This window comes from Lepisma saccharinum, chromosome 9 (genome assembly GCF_977018435.1).
Source record: "Lepisma saccharinum chromosome 9, izLepSacc3.1, whole genome shotgun sequence".
Lineage (NCBI taxonomy): Eukaryota > Metazoa > Arthropoda > Insecta > Zygentoma > Lepismatidae > Lepisma > Lepisma saccharinum.
This window is the reverse complement of record NC_139237.1, coordinates 6,320,619-6,337,431: the sequence shown is the minus strand read 5'-3', so window position 1 is coordinate 6,337,431 and position 16,813 is coordinate 6,320,619. Positions and strand designations below refer to the sequence as shown.

At 36.2% G+C, this 16,813-nt stretch overlaps 1 protein-coding gene across 2 annotated transcripts in view; it reads left to right on the top strand.

Moving 5' to 3' along the window:
• Window positions 1–16,813, top strand: part of LOC145992591 (uncharacterized) — a 63,768-nt gene that overhangs the window by 30,432 nt on the left and 16,523 nt on the right. The window contains exons 3-4 of one of the 2 annotated variants that reach the window (XM_083128949.1): window positions 8,891–9,294; window positions 13,196–13,553. In XM_083128949.1, coding sequence (XP_082985075.1) covers window positions 8,891–9,294; window positions 13,196–13,199 — 408 coding nt within the window. In that variant the 3' untranslated portion in view covers window positions 13,200–13,553. Of the gene's footprint in view, window positions 1–8,890; window positions 9,295–13,195; window positions 13,554–16,813 lie in introns of those variants that run through there. The other variant, XM_083128947.1, reaches the window with a different exon arrangement.

The following is a 16,813-nucleotide window of genomic DNA, read 5'->3' as shown; positions in this document are numbered from 1 at the left end:
TGTTGTCATATACTATTGGATTTAAAATTATAGATACTCGAGTTTGGACTCCAATTAAAAATTAACCAGTAGACCTACATAAAAACGAGTTACATCGAAATTTAGCTTTTTTCGAGTATGCCTTTTATTTTTTATCGTCATGAGAACAAAAAAGGGCAGTTTGTTTTCTTTTAGTTTTGCTATCTTTGAAATTCTGTAAATCAAAAATGGGTTTTGCGATGGTTATGAATTTTTTGTAGGGTGCAGGCAGAAATATTTTAAACACAATTATTAATTTTCAGATTTTCAAAATTTCTCAAAAATCCATTATTTTCAATTTTGCCAAACATCATTTTCTTGGTATTAGGTAGTCCTACAAATACAGTATTAGTGTTGTTTTGAAGCTCTTGGCATCTGTTTTTAAAATGCATTATCATTGTCAATTCACATTGTGAAACCGATTTTATACAGCCTTTTATTCAACAGAGTAAAGCTGTATGTGGAACATGGCAACACCGCAAGCATTGAATCACAGTGCCTGCTGGCAGTTTCCACTATTCAACGGACATCTCTGTGTGCCATATTGCCACGTTCCGCAAACATCTTTACTCCACTGAATAAAAATTTATATAAAATTGGTTCTAATTTCCTTCTAAATTCTTCCTCTGTAACACGGTTCCAGTACATTCTCCTTACATTTCTCACAGTTGCTATTTTCTGTTCAAAGCATTGAGCACGGTTTGTAACTGCTTTCAGCTTAACATGCTTTTGAAAACATTTCAGGCACTTACAGTGTCTGTACATTGGACAGGTAATTTATTTGTTTATGTAAATTACTACTTGTATTTTGCTGCTGTATAAACATACATGTTGTTGCATGCATCTACAATTTCTTCTTTGAATTAATTTCTGCTTTAAGAATGATTAAGATAATTTTTGTTTTCGGAATTTTGTCAGTGTCCAGCATAGTGAAGCCGGTGTGTAGCCCTCTCCCCCCCCCCCCCCACCTTTCCAGACGACTGGGAAACCAGCTTCCCAGCACCTTGTTGTTGTGTTTAACACACAATTTCCTGATAACTACACATAATATTTCAGTTCTTTATTTTTGTTCATTTGTATACATATTGCTTGAATACAATTATTATTATTACTATTATTAACAATCAGAGTTTGAAAAAGTCCTTTGTTTCCCTCTTGAGTATGATGTGATAGATTTATAAAATGGGCTGTATCTCCTTTACTACCAATTTTTTCTGCTATATTTCACTTTTACTTGTAATTGACGGGGGAAATGGAGGTGTGGCCTTTGTTAATTTGTTTCCAGTATGGCATCCAAACTGTGATAAGTTGGTGGTGTGTTGTCCGCTAGTGCTTGCGTTTCCTGACAACCAGTGGCCTATTCAAAAAGTGAGGGTTGACGAGGAAGGGTTTGTGCAAAGCACAAGAAGCATAACCTGAATATAAGCCACAGGCAATGGAAAGGTTTTGTCATGTACAGGAAACGACCTCCTCACAATGATGAATTTGTTTCTGTTATCAGTTCAAGTTGATACGTTCTTGTAATTAGACGCGTTGTATTATTATACTATTAATATTTAACTTAATAATACTCAGCGGTGAACGATGAGACTCGGTGAAGTACACAGACTCCTCTCAGGTACAGGGATAGTGTTAGGCAAATACAATATTCACAGCACAGAGAAATAAAACCACATTACTGCAGTATGTATAAAGTGAAAGGTTTTGTTCTTTATTTATTGCAATTATAATGCAAATATACTTGAGACGAAGGTGAGGATTTCGCTTTGTCGATGAATTGACTCAACTAAAACGCATAAACTCAATGTGTGGCTATCAGCAAGCCTATGATCACAGAGACCTAGCTTGCGCCCCAAACTACCACACCAAGAGATATGCAATGATAACTGAGCCAATATTTACTCTTTAGCCTTTTATTTCCAAATTAATCCTTAGGCTAGCTTTATTATTTAATGTAGAATGGTTGCAGTATTGTGCATATCATCAATGCATGGCTATCGGCGTACCTATGATCACATAGGCCTAGCTTGCGCCCCGAACTACCAGACCAGGAATATGAACAACACCGAGGAGTTCTTTTTAATTTTTAAAGCTTCGTCTATCCGTGGCGAAAAAGTGTGATATTTCTTACATGATATCCTCGCTTTTATACTATTCCGGGAACACAGATTCAAGTACAGATGAATCACTCACTATTTACAAAACGATTCTACCAACAAAACTGACATCTATGCATGTTTAGAAATACAAATTCGTATAGTGCACACTCTCAAACCAAGATACATTTAATTACCCATAATGTAGCATAAAATACAATAAACAATAAACAAAAGATATACCTTACAAACAAGGCACATTATTACATATAATAACAAAGAAATTACGCTTTCCTTCACAAAAATAAATACATTAGTGACATTTTCTTCTGGTGACGTCACATAAAAATGTGGATCATATCAAAGTATCGCTGCCACTTCTTTTGTAATCTAGCTGATGTCTTGTTTTGGTGAAGAATGGCATGAAGAAATGAGATAGGAGCGAGGAATTGATGAAAACCGTCAAAGTTATTACAATATTAATCCATTCACTGGTACAATATCTTTTATGCGGAAGTCAGAACATACTTTTTAAATGCTACCATTTACTTTATGCTTGTAAGTTGAACCACACACAAATTGACAACGAACCAGAAAGAAATAGTACACATTGAAGATTGAACTTACTGGTATTTTTTCCTTGATAGCGGATCTAACTTTCTTCCTTCCACAGTAATATATGCACTTATGTGACTTATTATATCATACCACCTTGATTAAATTCCAGTGAATTTCAACCCACTCTCTTTGCCTCCCCGATGGCATAGTGCATAGCATCATTGCCTTGTAATTAATGGGTCCCAGGTTATACAGGGTGGTGCATATTGTATCTACCAATTTCATTTGGCAACCCTGTTGGAATGCAGGTGCGCATGCGTATAAATTTTCCATTTTTAGGCAGCTGCAAGTCGTGCAATTAGTCTGCCAATGAACGTTGACCGGTTCAGACACGAATCGTGGCAGGTTCCATTCAGGAGACACTGCACTGAGAAGCATCAGGACACCAGAGAATACGGCTCCTTCGACCTGGAGACTTCTGTTTCTGTACTCTATTGTCTGACTCATCGTATCATGTTGTGATGCTCTGGCATGGGTTGACTGCAACCGTCATTGGCCCGTCGTCACAGTGCCTGCTGCGTCTCCTGAATGTTACCCATTCGGATGAATGCCTCCACTGCCACTGATTCATGTGTGAACTGGTCAACGTTCCATGGCAGACTAATTGAGAGACTTGCAGCTGCCTAAAAATGGAAAATTTCTGTGCATACGCATCTGCATTCCAACGGGGTTGCCTAATGATTGATTGATTTAGTTTATTTTACTTCGTGTTTTGTGCCTCTTGGCTAATTTGCGAATGTGGGGATGAGTGATGAAATGATGAAATTGATGAATGGACATTCACAAACAACCAGCTAACAAAAGTAATGAATAATACAGAAACATAGAAAAATACTATTTTTTCTAAATATTATATCTAATTACATTTTACGTAACGACATACAAATAAAGTACTTAACATCGTAGAAAGAAAATGAAAGTGTAAAGCACACCAGAATATGCTTTGTTACGTCCTTGCCAATTGACAATTCTGCTGCCTATCTATTCACTTCTTGTCTGCTGGGAAATTTTGCAATCATATGTGTGCAGTTTATATGAATTGCACCCATAACCAAACAGTACTTCATTGAATTTGGTTTTATTCTAAGGGAAGTCCTTGAGTTATCTTATGTTTGTTTACATCAAAATTGGCAGGCAGACAGATTGGCATATTCTATGAAGATGACAACGCAGAAGCCCATCCACTTCGTGATAATTTCCATTCTTTAACATTTGTATAGATATCAATCTTGAGATCTAATTAATTCACAGACTATAAAATAGAGCACCGTCTCTTGAAGCGGGTTTTCTTTACCATAAATGTCCATGCTTGTTTACGAACTGTTTCACTGTTTGGAAGTGTGTCATTTCTACCACTTGGCGACACCACCGTAGATTTCTCTCGTCAATAATGAGAACAAAAGAACACTTTAACACAATATAATTAGGTGTCCAGGGTGAAATGCCCAATTTTTAAAATTTCCAGAAAATTACAACTGTCTAAAATGTATAATTTCCTTTTTGTTTTTTCAAATTTGGGATATGGGCATTATATATCCTCAAAGAGTGGTAATTTTTTGTGCTTCCCTCCAAATTTGGTCCATCTACTGTCCAAAGGGCCGATGCTAGAAGCGATTTTGTTTTTATTTTTTCCTTCCAAGAAGTATCAGCCTATTCTCAACGCAACTTTGCATGATTGTAGGAATGTACCACTGCTACGTACTGCATTTTTCATTTACTTTGGTCTACTGTGGTGCCCACAGGGGTGTGAATTTCATTTTTGAAATATTTTGATTTTCTTCTTCTTCCTTTAGCTTTCATTAGTGGAAGGTACAATGTATAAATTTCACCTGCACTAAAAGCCATGACATTCTGAATAATAATAATAATAATAATAATAATCTCTTCATGACAATTAATTCTCATGTACAGTCATAGGAAAAAACTTCCCCTATATAGTCTTAATACCAGTAGTCATATGGGAGAAGTATTTCTTTCCATGGCTGTACATCATGGCAAGTTGAAAAAGCACGTGCTTCAAAAGTCTCATCTGGAAAGACTTTTACAAGTATGCCAGGTTCCATCCTTTAAAGGTTACATCACCCCAAGCATGTTAAGTGACCCGTTCATATTATAGATGGTGAATAATTAATTTGCGTTCCATGTAATGTGGCAATTCATCTAAATATTTTAATTTCTGTTGGTACAGCAATGATTATTGTATCTACAGTAAAATATCCCCGTGTATCTATGCCTATTCCCACAAGTTTCTAGGTTCGAATACCAGCCAAGGAATGGCTATTTGTGAATGCCCCCTCTTCTATTTTATTTAATCATCATTCATTCTTATTGTTGCAATTATGCACAACTGCCAGAAAATGCAAAATTACAAATATACAGGGACAGACAGAAAAAGCTAACGGTTTTGAAATGTGTATATAAATAAAACAACCAATGTAATGCAAGGTTTATAAATCAAAATTGCTACAAAAATAATTGCCATTTACAGTACTTACATTAGTTTTTCTTTGTTTTGAAAATTGTGTGTGATAAGTGATAAACCTCCATTCCTTACACATTCATATAGCCTTGCCTTTAAGTTGGAAGTTCCCCTCATGAGCATTTCATCTGGAATTGCTGCTATTTCGTTGCGAATAGCTAACTTGAGATCACCAATTGTGGGAGTTCTTTCAACATACACTTTTGATTTGAGGTAGCCCCAGAGGTAGCCACATTGTCAGATCCGGGGAGCGAGGAAGCCAGGGAACGTCACCATTTCTTGACACTACATATCCAGGAATCATTTCCTGAACCATGCCCATTGAGATTCTTTTTCAGACTTGACCCTGTCTCTCGAAAAGTTCTGACCCAAAGCAGTATGGTACTCTGACTGGGTACACGGCCGTGACGATTGACATGGAACTCCCTTCGAAACCATCCCTGGGTTTGGACAACAGACTCACCATTTTTAGAAGCACAAAAGCACGGTGTTGCCCAGTCCACTGCTCCATCTTAACTGAAAGGGCATTGAGCGACGAAGCAAATGAGCACTCCTCCCCCCACTCTGCCGTTGAAGGACCTTACACAACAACCCAATTGTGTCAAAGGTAAACACAATTTTTTGAACATTTGAACAACAATTAGTTATCTCAAGTTAGCTATGTGCTATTCACAATGAAATAGCAGCAATTCCGAATGAGGGCAAGGCTACACATTTATCAGACACAATTTTCTAAACAAAGAAAAATTAATGTAAGCACTGTAAATGGCATTTATTTTGGTAGTAATTTTGATTATTAAACCTTGCATTACATTAGTTGTTTTATTTATATACACATTACAAAACAGTCAGATTTTTCTGCCAGTCCCTGTATATGAGCACATTTATTTTAATTCTGTATATGTATAATAAAATCATAAATGATAGTTTAAACAATTTATTAATATTAAATACTGCTTTAAGTTGTAGAACAAAATTATTTTGTAGTTAAGAAATTTTACTGTACCACCGTTAACAATTTCCATTACCAAAAACATGCTTCTCTACTGGGGAACGACATGCGCAAATATTCATGAATTATTCATTTCAACCTTCTTGTAGCAAATTTTGTGCTCTTTATAAGAGCATTTAGCTCAAGTTTGTAAAATGAAACCAGAAAAAAATATGGTAGGCCCACCTTTGAATTTTTGAAAACAACAGCTTCAAACCCAGGTCTTTTGTAAGGTATTCAGATGCCCTAATGACTGGGCTACCGCAACACAAATGTACAATTATAATATATATATCCTAAAATCTTATACATCATTATAAGTTTATGTTGCAGCTTTCCACAAGTTCAGCTGACCTTTTTGAGAGATATTAGAAGATGAATATTTGAAACCTGTATGTGAATTGAACAAAGATGGAGAGTTTTTATCTGATAGTGCTTACAATATGACTACGACTTTAACTTTCCATCTCAGGATCCACAATATTCACAGGAGAAAAATTATACTTAGCATGTATAAAGAAATTAATGGACATTTGCAGTGGTGGGTGTCATATTGGAATTTTACTGTGCCATTTGATTTTTTTATATGGGACTGACATGTGTACATCAATATTTTGCTTTCATGTTAGATTATTTAAGCATGATGTTCTTTTATGTTGCAAAGATAATTTTGGGGAATTTTTTTTAACTTTGAAAATGAACTTGCAATATGAATATAGGCATTGAAATAGTTAAAATGACCCTGTGCTATTAAATTTTAATACTCTAGATAGTAATGTTCCCTTAACATGATGTTCTAATCATGCTCCCAAGGGTTAGGCTCCTAGATTCTATTATGGAAAGGCATTTTTCTTTATTATTATTAATTTTTTTTTTACTTATTTTGATTTTTTTCTTTAAAATATGGAGAATATCATTGAGAACAATTACAAATTTTACCAGAAAGTAACTGGCAATTCAAGTCACTCTTCCCAAAAGAAACCGTATCAATTGGATAAAGTAGCCTCTCTTGGGAGTTCTAGTGTTAATTGTATTTAACATAAGATATTTATATTCTTAACCTGTGTCAAACCAAGCCCATAAAATAGGAATGATCTTTACAATTCTTTTTATTGTATTTAATTGCAAGTCAGCCAGCAATCAGGTATATAGCTAATGTCTGAATAAGTGTTTGATAATCTTGTTTACATGTGTATGCACATACGTATATGTATGTATGTATGTTGTTATTTGATTATGTTTCACTCAACATCATATTTAACTATGCTAAGATATCCAATTGGGGGAGCTCTTGTTTTTTAAAAATAAATAAGCTTTAGGAATGGAAAATTTCAGGTCTGTGAGGGGCAGATTTTTGTTGCCAACTGGGTCTGAATGTTAGGTGTTTACATTGTTAATAGCAGGCAGAACTAATGGATTTGAGAAGTAAGAAGTAGGATTTGGTGCACACAACCCCTTGTTGAAATCCCTAATTTCCTATTAGAAAAGGTTTGCACAGATGAAAATATTACAAGAATGCATCATATTGCCGAGCAGGTTATAGTAAGAGGATGCAGCATGATGAAGTAGACTAGAGCCCTCACACTTGGTTATTTATGTTAGGAGTTTGCGTTATGATAGGACTATTATTAGTACAGGGTAGGCCCACGGAGGTAGTTATGCTACATTTGTGTTAATGAGAGTACCAGTAGTGCACATTTGATAAATTATAGAGATTTGGTTGGAACTGAAGAATGTCTCCGGAACTCAATGTAAGTAGCAGCACATAATAAACTAACTTATTCTACAGTGCCTTTTATGGTTGAGGCATTCGTGGACTGGCGACTGGCACGTCTGCTGGTATTTGGAAACACAGCTGTACGCTGATCTTGGCACTGCACGCTTCAGTATTCAGATAACTGGTGTCCAGTTTGCACGTGTTTTTGAAGTGTTATGGTTTTAGCAAGTGTTTTAGATTGTTTTGTTTTAGCTTACATATTGCTGATGCTTTTTTGTAGTCTAATAATGCCATGCTATCCTTACAATTTGAAACAAAGCATTTTTATGTACGGCTCTTATGTCATTATGAATTCTTGTAAGGATGTTAGAATACATTTTGCAGCAAAGTTGCCAGATGTTCTTGATAAGAACCTAAGGTTAAAATGGCATGTGCTTAATGAGGAGAAATTAGACGATGTTGGTATGATCAAAAATCCCTCAGGTACCTTACACAAGAAACAGACATTTACATGACAGCTCTTACAAGGAGAAAGGAACATAAGAGACACATGCAAGCAAAATAAGGTGGCCCATTCTTCATTGTCATACTCAACTAGAGAGAAGATGACCGAGCACTCGTCAGTTTGCTTGCTACCATCCTTCCAACTTCTAAAATTATCATTTTAAGGTTTTTACCTTCTAATGAATGCAGTATATCAGAAACTCAACCACTTGTAAACAGTACTTCATATTTTTATTATTAAAAAAAATGTCCAGACTTTTCTATTGCAAAGATAACAACCAACATATCGATTAAGAAATCCATAAATGCATTTGAGAACCAGCCTGTCCCATCAAATACACTGGCTATTTCCAAAAGTTTTGTTTGTAGTTAATCATGAGCCATCAATTCTCACCCTAGTGTATTTTTACTTTGCCTTGCTTTTTAGTGTAAGATGCTCATTCACATGTGAAATGTGTTTTTTGCAGGCCCCAAGTACCTCATCTTCATCAGAAGCATCACCACAAGGGCCAGCCCCTGACTTCGTGAGTTGCACAGTGAAGACTGAACCCCTAGATGTTCTCCTTCAGGAAGACACAGTTAAGAGCCCTTGGCAGCCAACACCATCGACAGTCGTTAAATCAGAAGTAATGGAGGAAGAGATTATTATTGTCCCGGACGTTGTGTGTGGCAGCTCTTCTCAACGGTGTGGTGCTGGGAGGAGGGTGTTTGGAAAGGAGGAAAGTAAACAGTTTGATGTGAGTGATTATGGTGTACAATTGAGTGCCAGTGCATGTGAAGACAGTGACGAAGATACTGAAGTAGAACCTGAAGAAATGGTGAAGGCTGAAGTAACAATTGAAAGTGAAGGTCCACCAGCCGAAGGGGAAATGTAAGTCATTTTTTTTATTATTTATTTCATTAGAATGAAACTGAGTATGTTTCTCTTTGCTGAGATTTTTAAATTATAGTTTGGGCTTTCAATGTAACCTTAACTCAGGACGTCAGTCCAAAGAGGAATCAAGTTGCACCAAAAGTGTAATATTATGCATTTTTAGGATTCTGCTTGAGGAAAAAGAAAAAATAAAATTATTGGTTTTCTCACAAAATTACCTGTAGTAATCATATTTTGATCGAAGGTGAAGTTCTTTTTACTTGCAAGCATGAAGGATTAAGTTTTTTGTGTGTGCAGTTTATCTAACATGACAGAAAGAGATGCTACAATGCATTTTGCATGATTTTGGATTAACATGCACATCAGACAATACTGTAGTGGCTAAATACAAACAACTACAAATAATAATGTATGACAGAAAGTTTCTAAAATTCAAATTCATTAACTTGAAAGTTGAATTTCTAAATTTTATGTGTGAAAAAAATATCGTTTCTCCACAAATAAAAATACTTTTTGAGAAGCACTGAATCAGTTGAAAGGAAAGAAATAATAAAAAATCACCAGGCAGTAATTAAAAAAAAGTTTCAAGCCTAGAGAATCAATCTTTGAAATATTGTTTCAGTAGGTGATAGGTTTGCAAAAATAACATTTTTAGTTTAATTACTAGCTATTTCTTGGGATGCTGCATGGGGATGCACTGGTGGGTTTAAGAATTATGAAGCTTCTCCTCACCTTTCTCCAACAATATTTGGCATTGCTATAGCAAGTGATATGTTTGCAGTATGTAAATTACACTAATATTACACTAATTACACTAATATTTGCAACATCAATCCTGCTTGTTTGGATGCATCAGAGTATTGATGAATTGTTAATTTTAATGAAATTAAATAACACAAGACTTATAAAAATAATGTGTTTTGTCAATTTCTCTTGCCATTTTTTGGTAATACTAAATTGTTTCATTCTGTGGCAGCAATGTCTGAATTAACAGATGGAGGATACATGTTTGGAAACATTATACTTTCATGACTACGAGGGAGCAAAGAAATATTTGTTGGTTTTTTGTAATTGTGCAATGTTTGGTGATTGTTACACTTCTCTAAAACGTTTTCCCACCACCTTGAAATATCCAGAAATAGTTCATGTGGTGTCAGTGAAGAGTAGCCAACTTACCTACAGCTCTGTTTACTATGAATGATACAGTAGTTTACAACATGAAGTAAAATATTATGTTCCAACATATTTAGAGCCATTATTTTGAAATTCAAAGTGAGAAGGTTGTATTTTTTGTTGGCTTATTTTTTTTTCATGGTGAAATATGTCATGAAAAACTAATACTGTGTAATTTTGAGACCCTGGAAAAAATTTCCTCTCCACTGTAGAAAATGTCGGAAGTTCAAGGTCGTTTCCTTGATTTTTCATGGAAAGTGAAATATGAATAAGTTTGTAGTGTTGAATCTTTGGAAAGCAACAAAACCCCCAACTTCTGTTTTCATCTACTGTTGGTCCTGGGTTTGATACCTGGTGGAGGCACATAGTGGTTCGGATCCCACTTTAAACCATAGGTTCAGTCGCAATTATTAACCTTTCTGTTCATAAAAGTAGACGTAAAACTGAAACTCATGTTAATATAACAATCCCTGCTTATTAAACATTCACTTGTTGTGGTGGGGCATCGTTGCTTTCCATTGTTATGCAGCAACTTACAAGTGTCCAGAATGCAGTTTTTGGCCTGTTTTCTGCCCTCATTATTTTGATTAAGCAACATTACCCCCCAAAATTTGTTTACTGAGGCTCACTATTAGGACAAGCTAACTGACGTAGTGTTTACTGGGATATTGATGCTGTTAGCAGATATAACCTGTTAAATACTCAAAACTTCAGAAAACTGAAACTTTAAAATTAGGCTTATCCAGTGATCGGAATGCTACATTTTAAAAATATATCTCACGCTCTTTTTCCTTCATTTTCTTCCTTCTCCTCTCCTCTTTCTCTCTTGTCCTTTCCACTCTTTCTAAGATATAAAGCCCAATCCACATTCTATATGAAAGTATATATTTTTCACCTTTTAGGTGAAGGTACAGTTCAATAGTGAAAGCCACCTGCTAGAAAGTTCCAAAACAACTTTCTAATAGTCTGGAGGGAGTAATGTTTTGTGTATATATAATGCCCTGTTTTTGGTATCTTGTTACTTTTGTACTTGATACAGAGTCTAATGAAGACCTTGCTAGAAGGTTGAAACGTTACGTTTAGTTTATGTTTTTAATAAAATAAATTACTGCCTTTGTCAGCATATTTATATTTTTTCATAATAATGGAAACAAGGCTTAATGGTGTTATAATTAGATAATAGGTAGTTATCACAATACCAGCCAATTAATATATTTTTTGAGTTACCATCTGACTTGTTTTAACATTTTTGGTGGCAATAATTAATTTTTTAATGACAAATATGAAGGATGCATTTGAACAAAAAGTTTCAATTGCAATTTTTCATAAACTCCTAAGAGAATTATCAGGAGCACGAACCCAGAGAATTATGACAAGCAATGTCTAAATTTCCTACATATCAATCATTTAATTAATAAATACATCTTTGGCAACTTGAATGGTGGAAATCCATTATCCTCAATTTGGATATCTAGATACCTTTGTATAGTCATCGGATTACCTGACAGAATTAGTCACATTTCGTCACCATGAATGTATAGTAGAAATGAACTGATGCAGAGTCCCATGCATTAGTATCTGAAAGTATTGAATGGAATCACAGATGCTGACTGATACTTTTCCGAAATCCGGGGGTTTTCCAGAGTCCGCAGAGGGTAATTATCCAGAGACATTGGGAGTGAAATGAATGAGGTTCAGATTGCCTTCAATACGTAGGAGGGGAGATGGCATGTTGTGTCCAATGGCACCCCAAACCGTCACACTTGGCGTTTGTCCGCTATGCCACTCAACAATGCAGGTTGCCAGATTGCGTTCACCACGGTAGCATCTAACACCTATGCGGCCATCACTGTAGGACAAGTTTAAGCGGGACTCGTTCGAAAACACTACATTTTGCTACTTAGCATGCCAGCGATGGCATTCACATCCCCATTGCAGTCTGAGGCGTTTGTGGTTTCTGGACAATGGAAGCCGATGCAATGGCATGCGTGCCACCAGCCCAACCCACAGCAGACATCGTCGTACCATCGACGCAGACAGGTCCACAACCGTTGTAGTGTTCCAGCATCGAGCCAACACTGTGGACGAAGCTGTACGGTCCGTTAGAGCCATGTGGACAAGATGGCGGTCATCCCGTGCTGTGGTCACATTGCATGGTCCAGTACCTGCTCGTCGCTGTGTACGACCCTCTTCTATCCACTGGCTCCACACATGCTGTCGTAGCAGCATGCCCTGTACGAGCCGAAATGTCACAGTATGACAAACCCGCTTCCTGGAGACTGCTCATTCTGCCCCGTTTGAACACACTCACATGCTGATATTGCACCCTTTGACGTCGACGAGGCATACCTGCACTTGCTTTCACGTTTCCACTTTGTTTGACGGCTCTTCACTGGCTGAGCTTGGCGTAACACTGACCTTTCCGGTCACACAAGAGAGGGCGCTGCTGGGCCTACATGCACGCCATCTCTCTGCAATCCTAATCACTTATTTGCTGGTACACTGTTCTACACATCCTCCGAGTTTGGATTCATTTGGGCCATTATTTCTGGGTGTTGCAATTTTCACAAACAGCAGTGTATATTCTGAATTTGTACGCATATGAAAGCATGTAATTGTTATCTTATAAAAGAAGTTAAAAATGTTCATGTTTTGTTATGTAAAGTAAATCATCATGCATCTTTCATGTGAATAATCAAGATATAATGCAGTGAATTAATTCCAGATAACTTCATACCTTGGATGGAAACAAGCAGCTAGCACCATATCTTTATCCTATAAAATGCCTGCAAACCTTTGCTTCACACCATCCACAATAGCTCTGGCAAGGGCATCGCAGTGTACTAGATCTCTGGAGTCCAATTTAAAATCAAGTATCCCAAGAAGTTAGTGGAGTGTGGGAAGGAGATAGCCAATGGACACCTTCTTATCTCCCTGGTGAATGTCAATTGCTTTGGCTAATGGTTGCGTAACCTCAGCATATTCCTTCAAAAATAAAATATACATTACTTTAAAACATTGTAGGAATTAATGCATTCATTTGCAAATATAATGTTTGTTATAGCAATCCACAATGGTGTTTGTGCAAGAAAATATTAAAACAATTCATAAGCGTGATTCTTTCATGTACTTTAAATGTAGCATATCATTCAAAGGAAATCCATTTTGGAAAAACACAGCAAACATTTTCCAAATAATCTCCACGAAATAAAAATTTATGTTAATAATTTCTTGATTCCGGCACACAAGTGTATGCAACACTTAAAATTTATGAGAAGAATATTATGTGAGTTCTGTACTTTAAAAAATTAAAAAGTACACTACAATAATTGAAGAAGGCAAAAATTAAGAATATTATACCAGTTTGTAAGTACAATTTGCAATGACTGAATAAGTTAACAGTATGAAATTAGTGCCAACTACATAAGTAATTTTATCATATTGCACCTACCTTCAAAAATTCAATCTCAAGTGAAGAAAATCTGCACAGGCCAATTGCATCACAAATTGCATGCACTTTCTCCTCATCTTTATAAAGTGCTGGCATAGTGCCAATACAGCAGAATGCACCGAATTCCACAGTGTTGCATTCGGTACAATCAGACACGCACCAAGCTGTTTTTGCACTATGTCAGCAACCTGGGAAGACTGCCTGGATTTATTCCACAATGCCTGTGCTTTAGCGAAGGGACTTCAGAAGAGCCTTTTGTAATTTGGATCTGATGAGGCAGCCTTTTCTGCATCTTTCACTGTAACAAGATATAAAGTGTGTGCTGCACAGCGAATGTGTAGTGGCAAAGTGCAATCTCCTGTGGCAAGAATTTATGTAATCTCTTCTTCCATCACATCTGACTCTTCGCTGTCCTCCAGCTCACTTGCAGAAAACTTATTGAAGGTTTTCACGAAGTTACATCCATTATCAGTTACCACACCCACTACTTTGTTATGAATGTGGTATCTGGTAAATATGTCCTGCAGCTCTTTTGCCAAAACATCGTAAGTATGGCTACCTATAAAGATAGGGTAGAATTGAAGATTTCATTCTTTCATATTGCTCCCCCAACTTTTTCTTTAATGTCGCAGAGCATATCAACTTCTTCTTTGTTAAAGACTGCCATAAGTCGTTGAACGATGGTCTGTCCACCTCAGAGAATGGATGCAACCCATCTACTATCCACTACACACTCTTGGTTTTCCCCTACAAATGAAATTATATGAAATTTGATTAATGCCGTGAAAGATGAAGAGTTAATTAAAAGTTTCAATATATAATTATAATGGCCAGTTTAAATCCGGGAACTTTTCTAACATTGGAAGCGGCCCCGGTGCCCACCCAGCATCGAATAACATGGGTACCTGGGGAAACCCTGGGGGGTAAAGGCGGTCAGGGGCGTGATGCTGATCACATCACCCCCACTCACGACCGGATCAAGAAAGTGTTGGGCGTTACCCCCACACCCCCTATACGCCTTCATGGTGTGGTGCTATGCACAGGCGAGCACTTTACTTTAGGGTCATTCCATGTCAAATCATCCAGAATTTTGTGAAAATGTCACCCACTATCTCCGATTTTAATGAAATTCGTTATACTTATAGAACTTTTCATGCTGATTACAAAAATGACAACTTTTTTGAGATTGGTCAAGTGGTTCAGAAATTACGCGATTTTAAAAATCTCCCTGTACGCCACATGAGGCTCCACTTTGAATGACACGCATTAGGCTATAAATTATAGTATCTTCTCTCAGGTTTGCCGTAGAAACTTCAAGTTTGATTTCTTTTGCTCAGGATAGTGTAAGCTTTCATTCAAATAAGGTTTCTGATCAAAGTATCAATAATCATGTATTTTATGTATAGTTTCATGTATTTTTTAGAAAAATAAATGACTAACTTCAAGAGCGAATTTTGTGCAATGCCCCCCCCCCTTCAATTTCACCCAAATTTTATATACAGGTAGCTGAGAGTGGCTACTAATGCTTGATGGAAAAATTGGGATGGGCGGTTCAGAGACAGGGTGATAAAAAAATCATTTGCATTAAAAGTTAATCTTATTAAAAATACTTATGTATTTAGCACAAAGTCTGAAGTACAATATGTTTTGAGGTATAATATTCAAAATTTCTGTTCACTATGTGTGAAGGTAATCATAGGCGTAACCTGGTGGGGCAAAGGGAATCATTTTCCCTATCCAAAATTTATAGATTAATTAAAACCTACAAATAATAATTGCAGTGGAACCCCGATTTCAAGTTCCTCGATTTTACATTTCCCTGCATTTTACATTCAATATTGGTGGTCCCAACATAGCAAATTTTCCTCGGTTTTACATTTTCTCTCATTCTAAGTTTTTTCAGCTTGGTCCCCTGAACAACGTAAAATCGAAGTTCCACTCTATCTAAGTTAGTTTCAACTGTCTTCAATTTTTAAAAAAATATTATATTCATAGTTATTAGCATTCCCAAACTTAGCAAATTTTCTTCGAGAACATTCTTCTTTTTGTGCATTTTATCTCAATATGGAATTTTTTTATACTCTTCACGGAGATACGTAATATGAAGTAAAAATTAATAATACACATTTGTGCTGATTGAAGTTTTTCCAAATGGAGCTTTTCTTGCCACATACCAGAGAAAATCTCCTTGTGATGGGGTGGTTGGAACACTTAGAAGACTTGTATACACGTAGACGTCAACAGTATCAAGTAACAAGTTCAGCAATGAAGTACCAATTCCATTTCTATGTAGAAATAGTATTAGAGGCATACATTTCTTATTAATCACATAAGGTGAAATGATAGCAACCCGCAGTACAATGTGTCAGCGATTGCAAAGTACTATACAACAGCACCAGGAAGATTAAGTATGCACTGCTTTGAACTTAGGCTACAGGTTATTTACAGTCGGTAAGTTACTTTTTACAAGTAACCGAGTTTCAGTTACTCATTTAAAAAGTAACTCTGTTACAGTTACTGGTACTTTGAAAGTAACTGAGTTACTTTACAGTTACTGTGAAAGAAACTTACAGTTAATGATCATTGATTTGTGTAAAAATTACAAATTGTGTTTCTAGTACATAATCCGTATGTCTTCATAAATCTACATTACTACTGCAAATAAATGATGAAACACAGAATCAACTTTGCTTGAACGATTTTAATTAAGAAATCATTTGAATGCTGACCACGATATTTTGAATATGGTGTCATTGATTCCACTTGCACCTATTTCTTTCTCCTCTATTCCAAGTTCAACAAAATCCAAAGATCCACTCCTTCAACGATGACTGTTTCCTAGCTCGACAGTCCACCTAAAACACTTAAGTTTTCACATACAAGTAGATATGA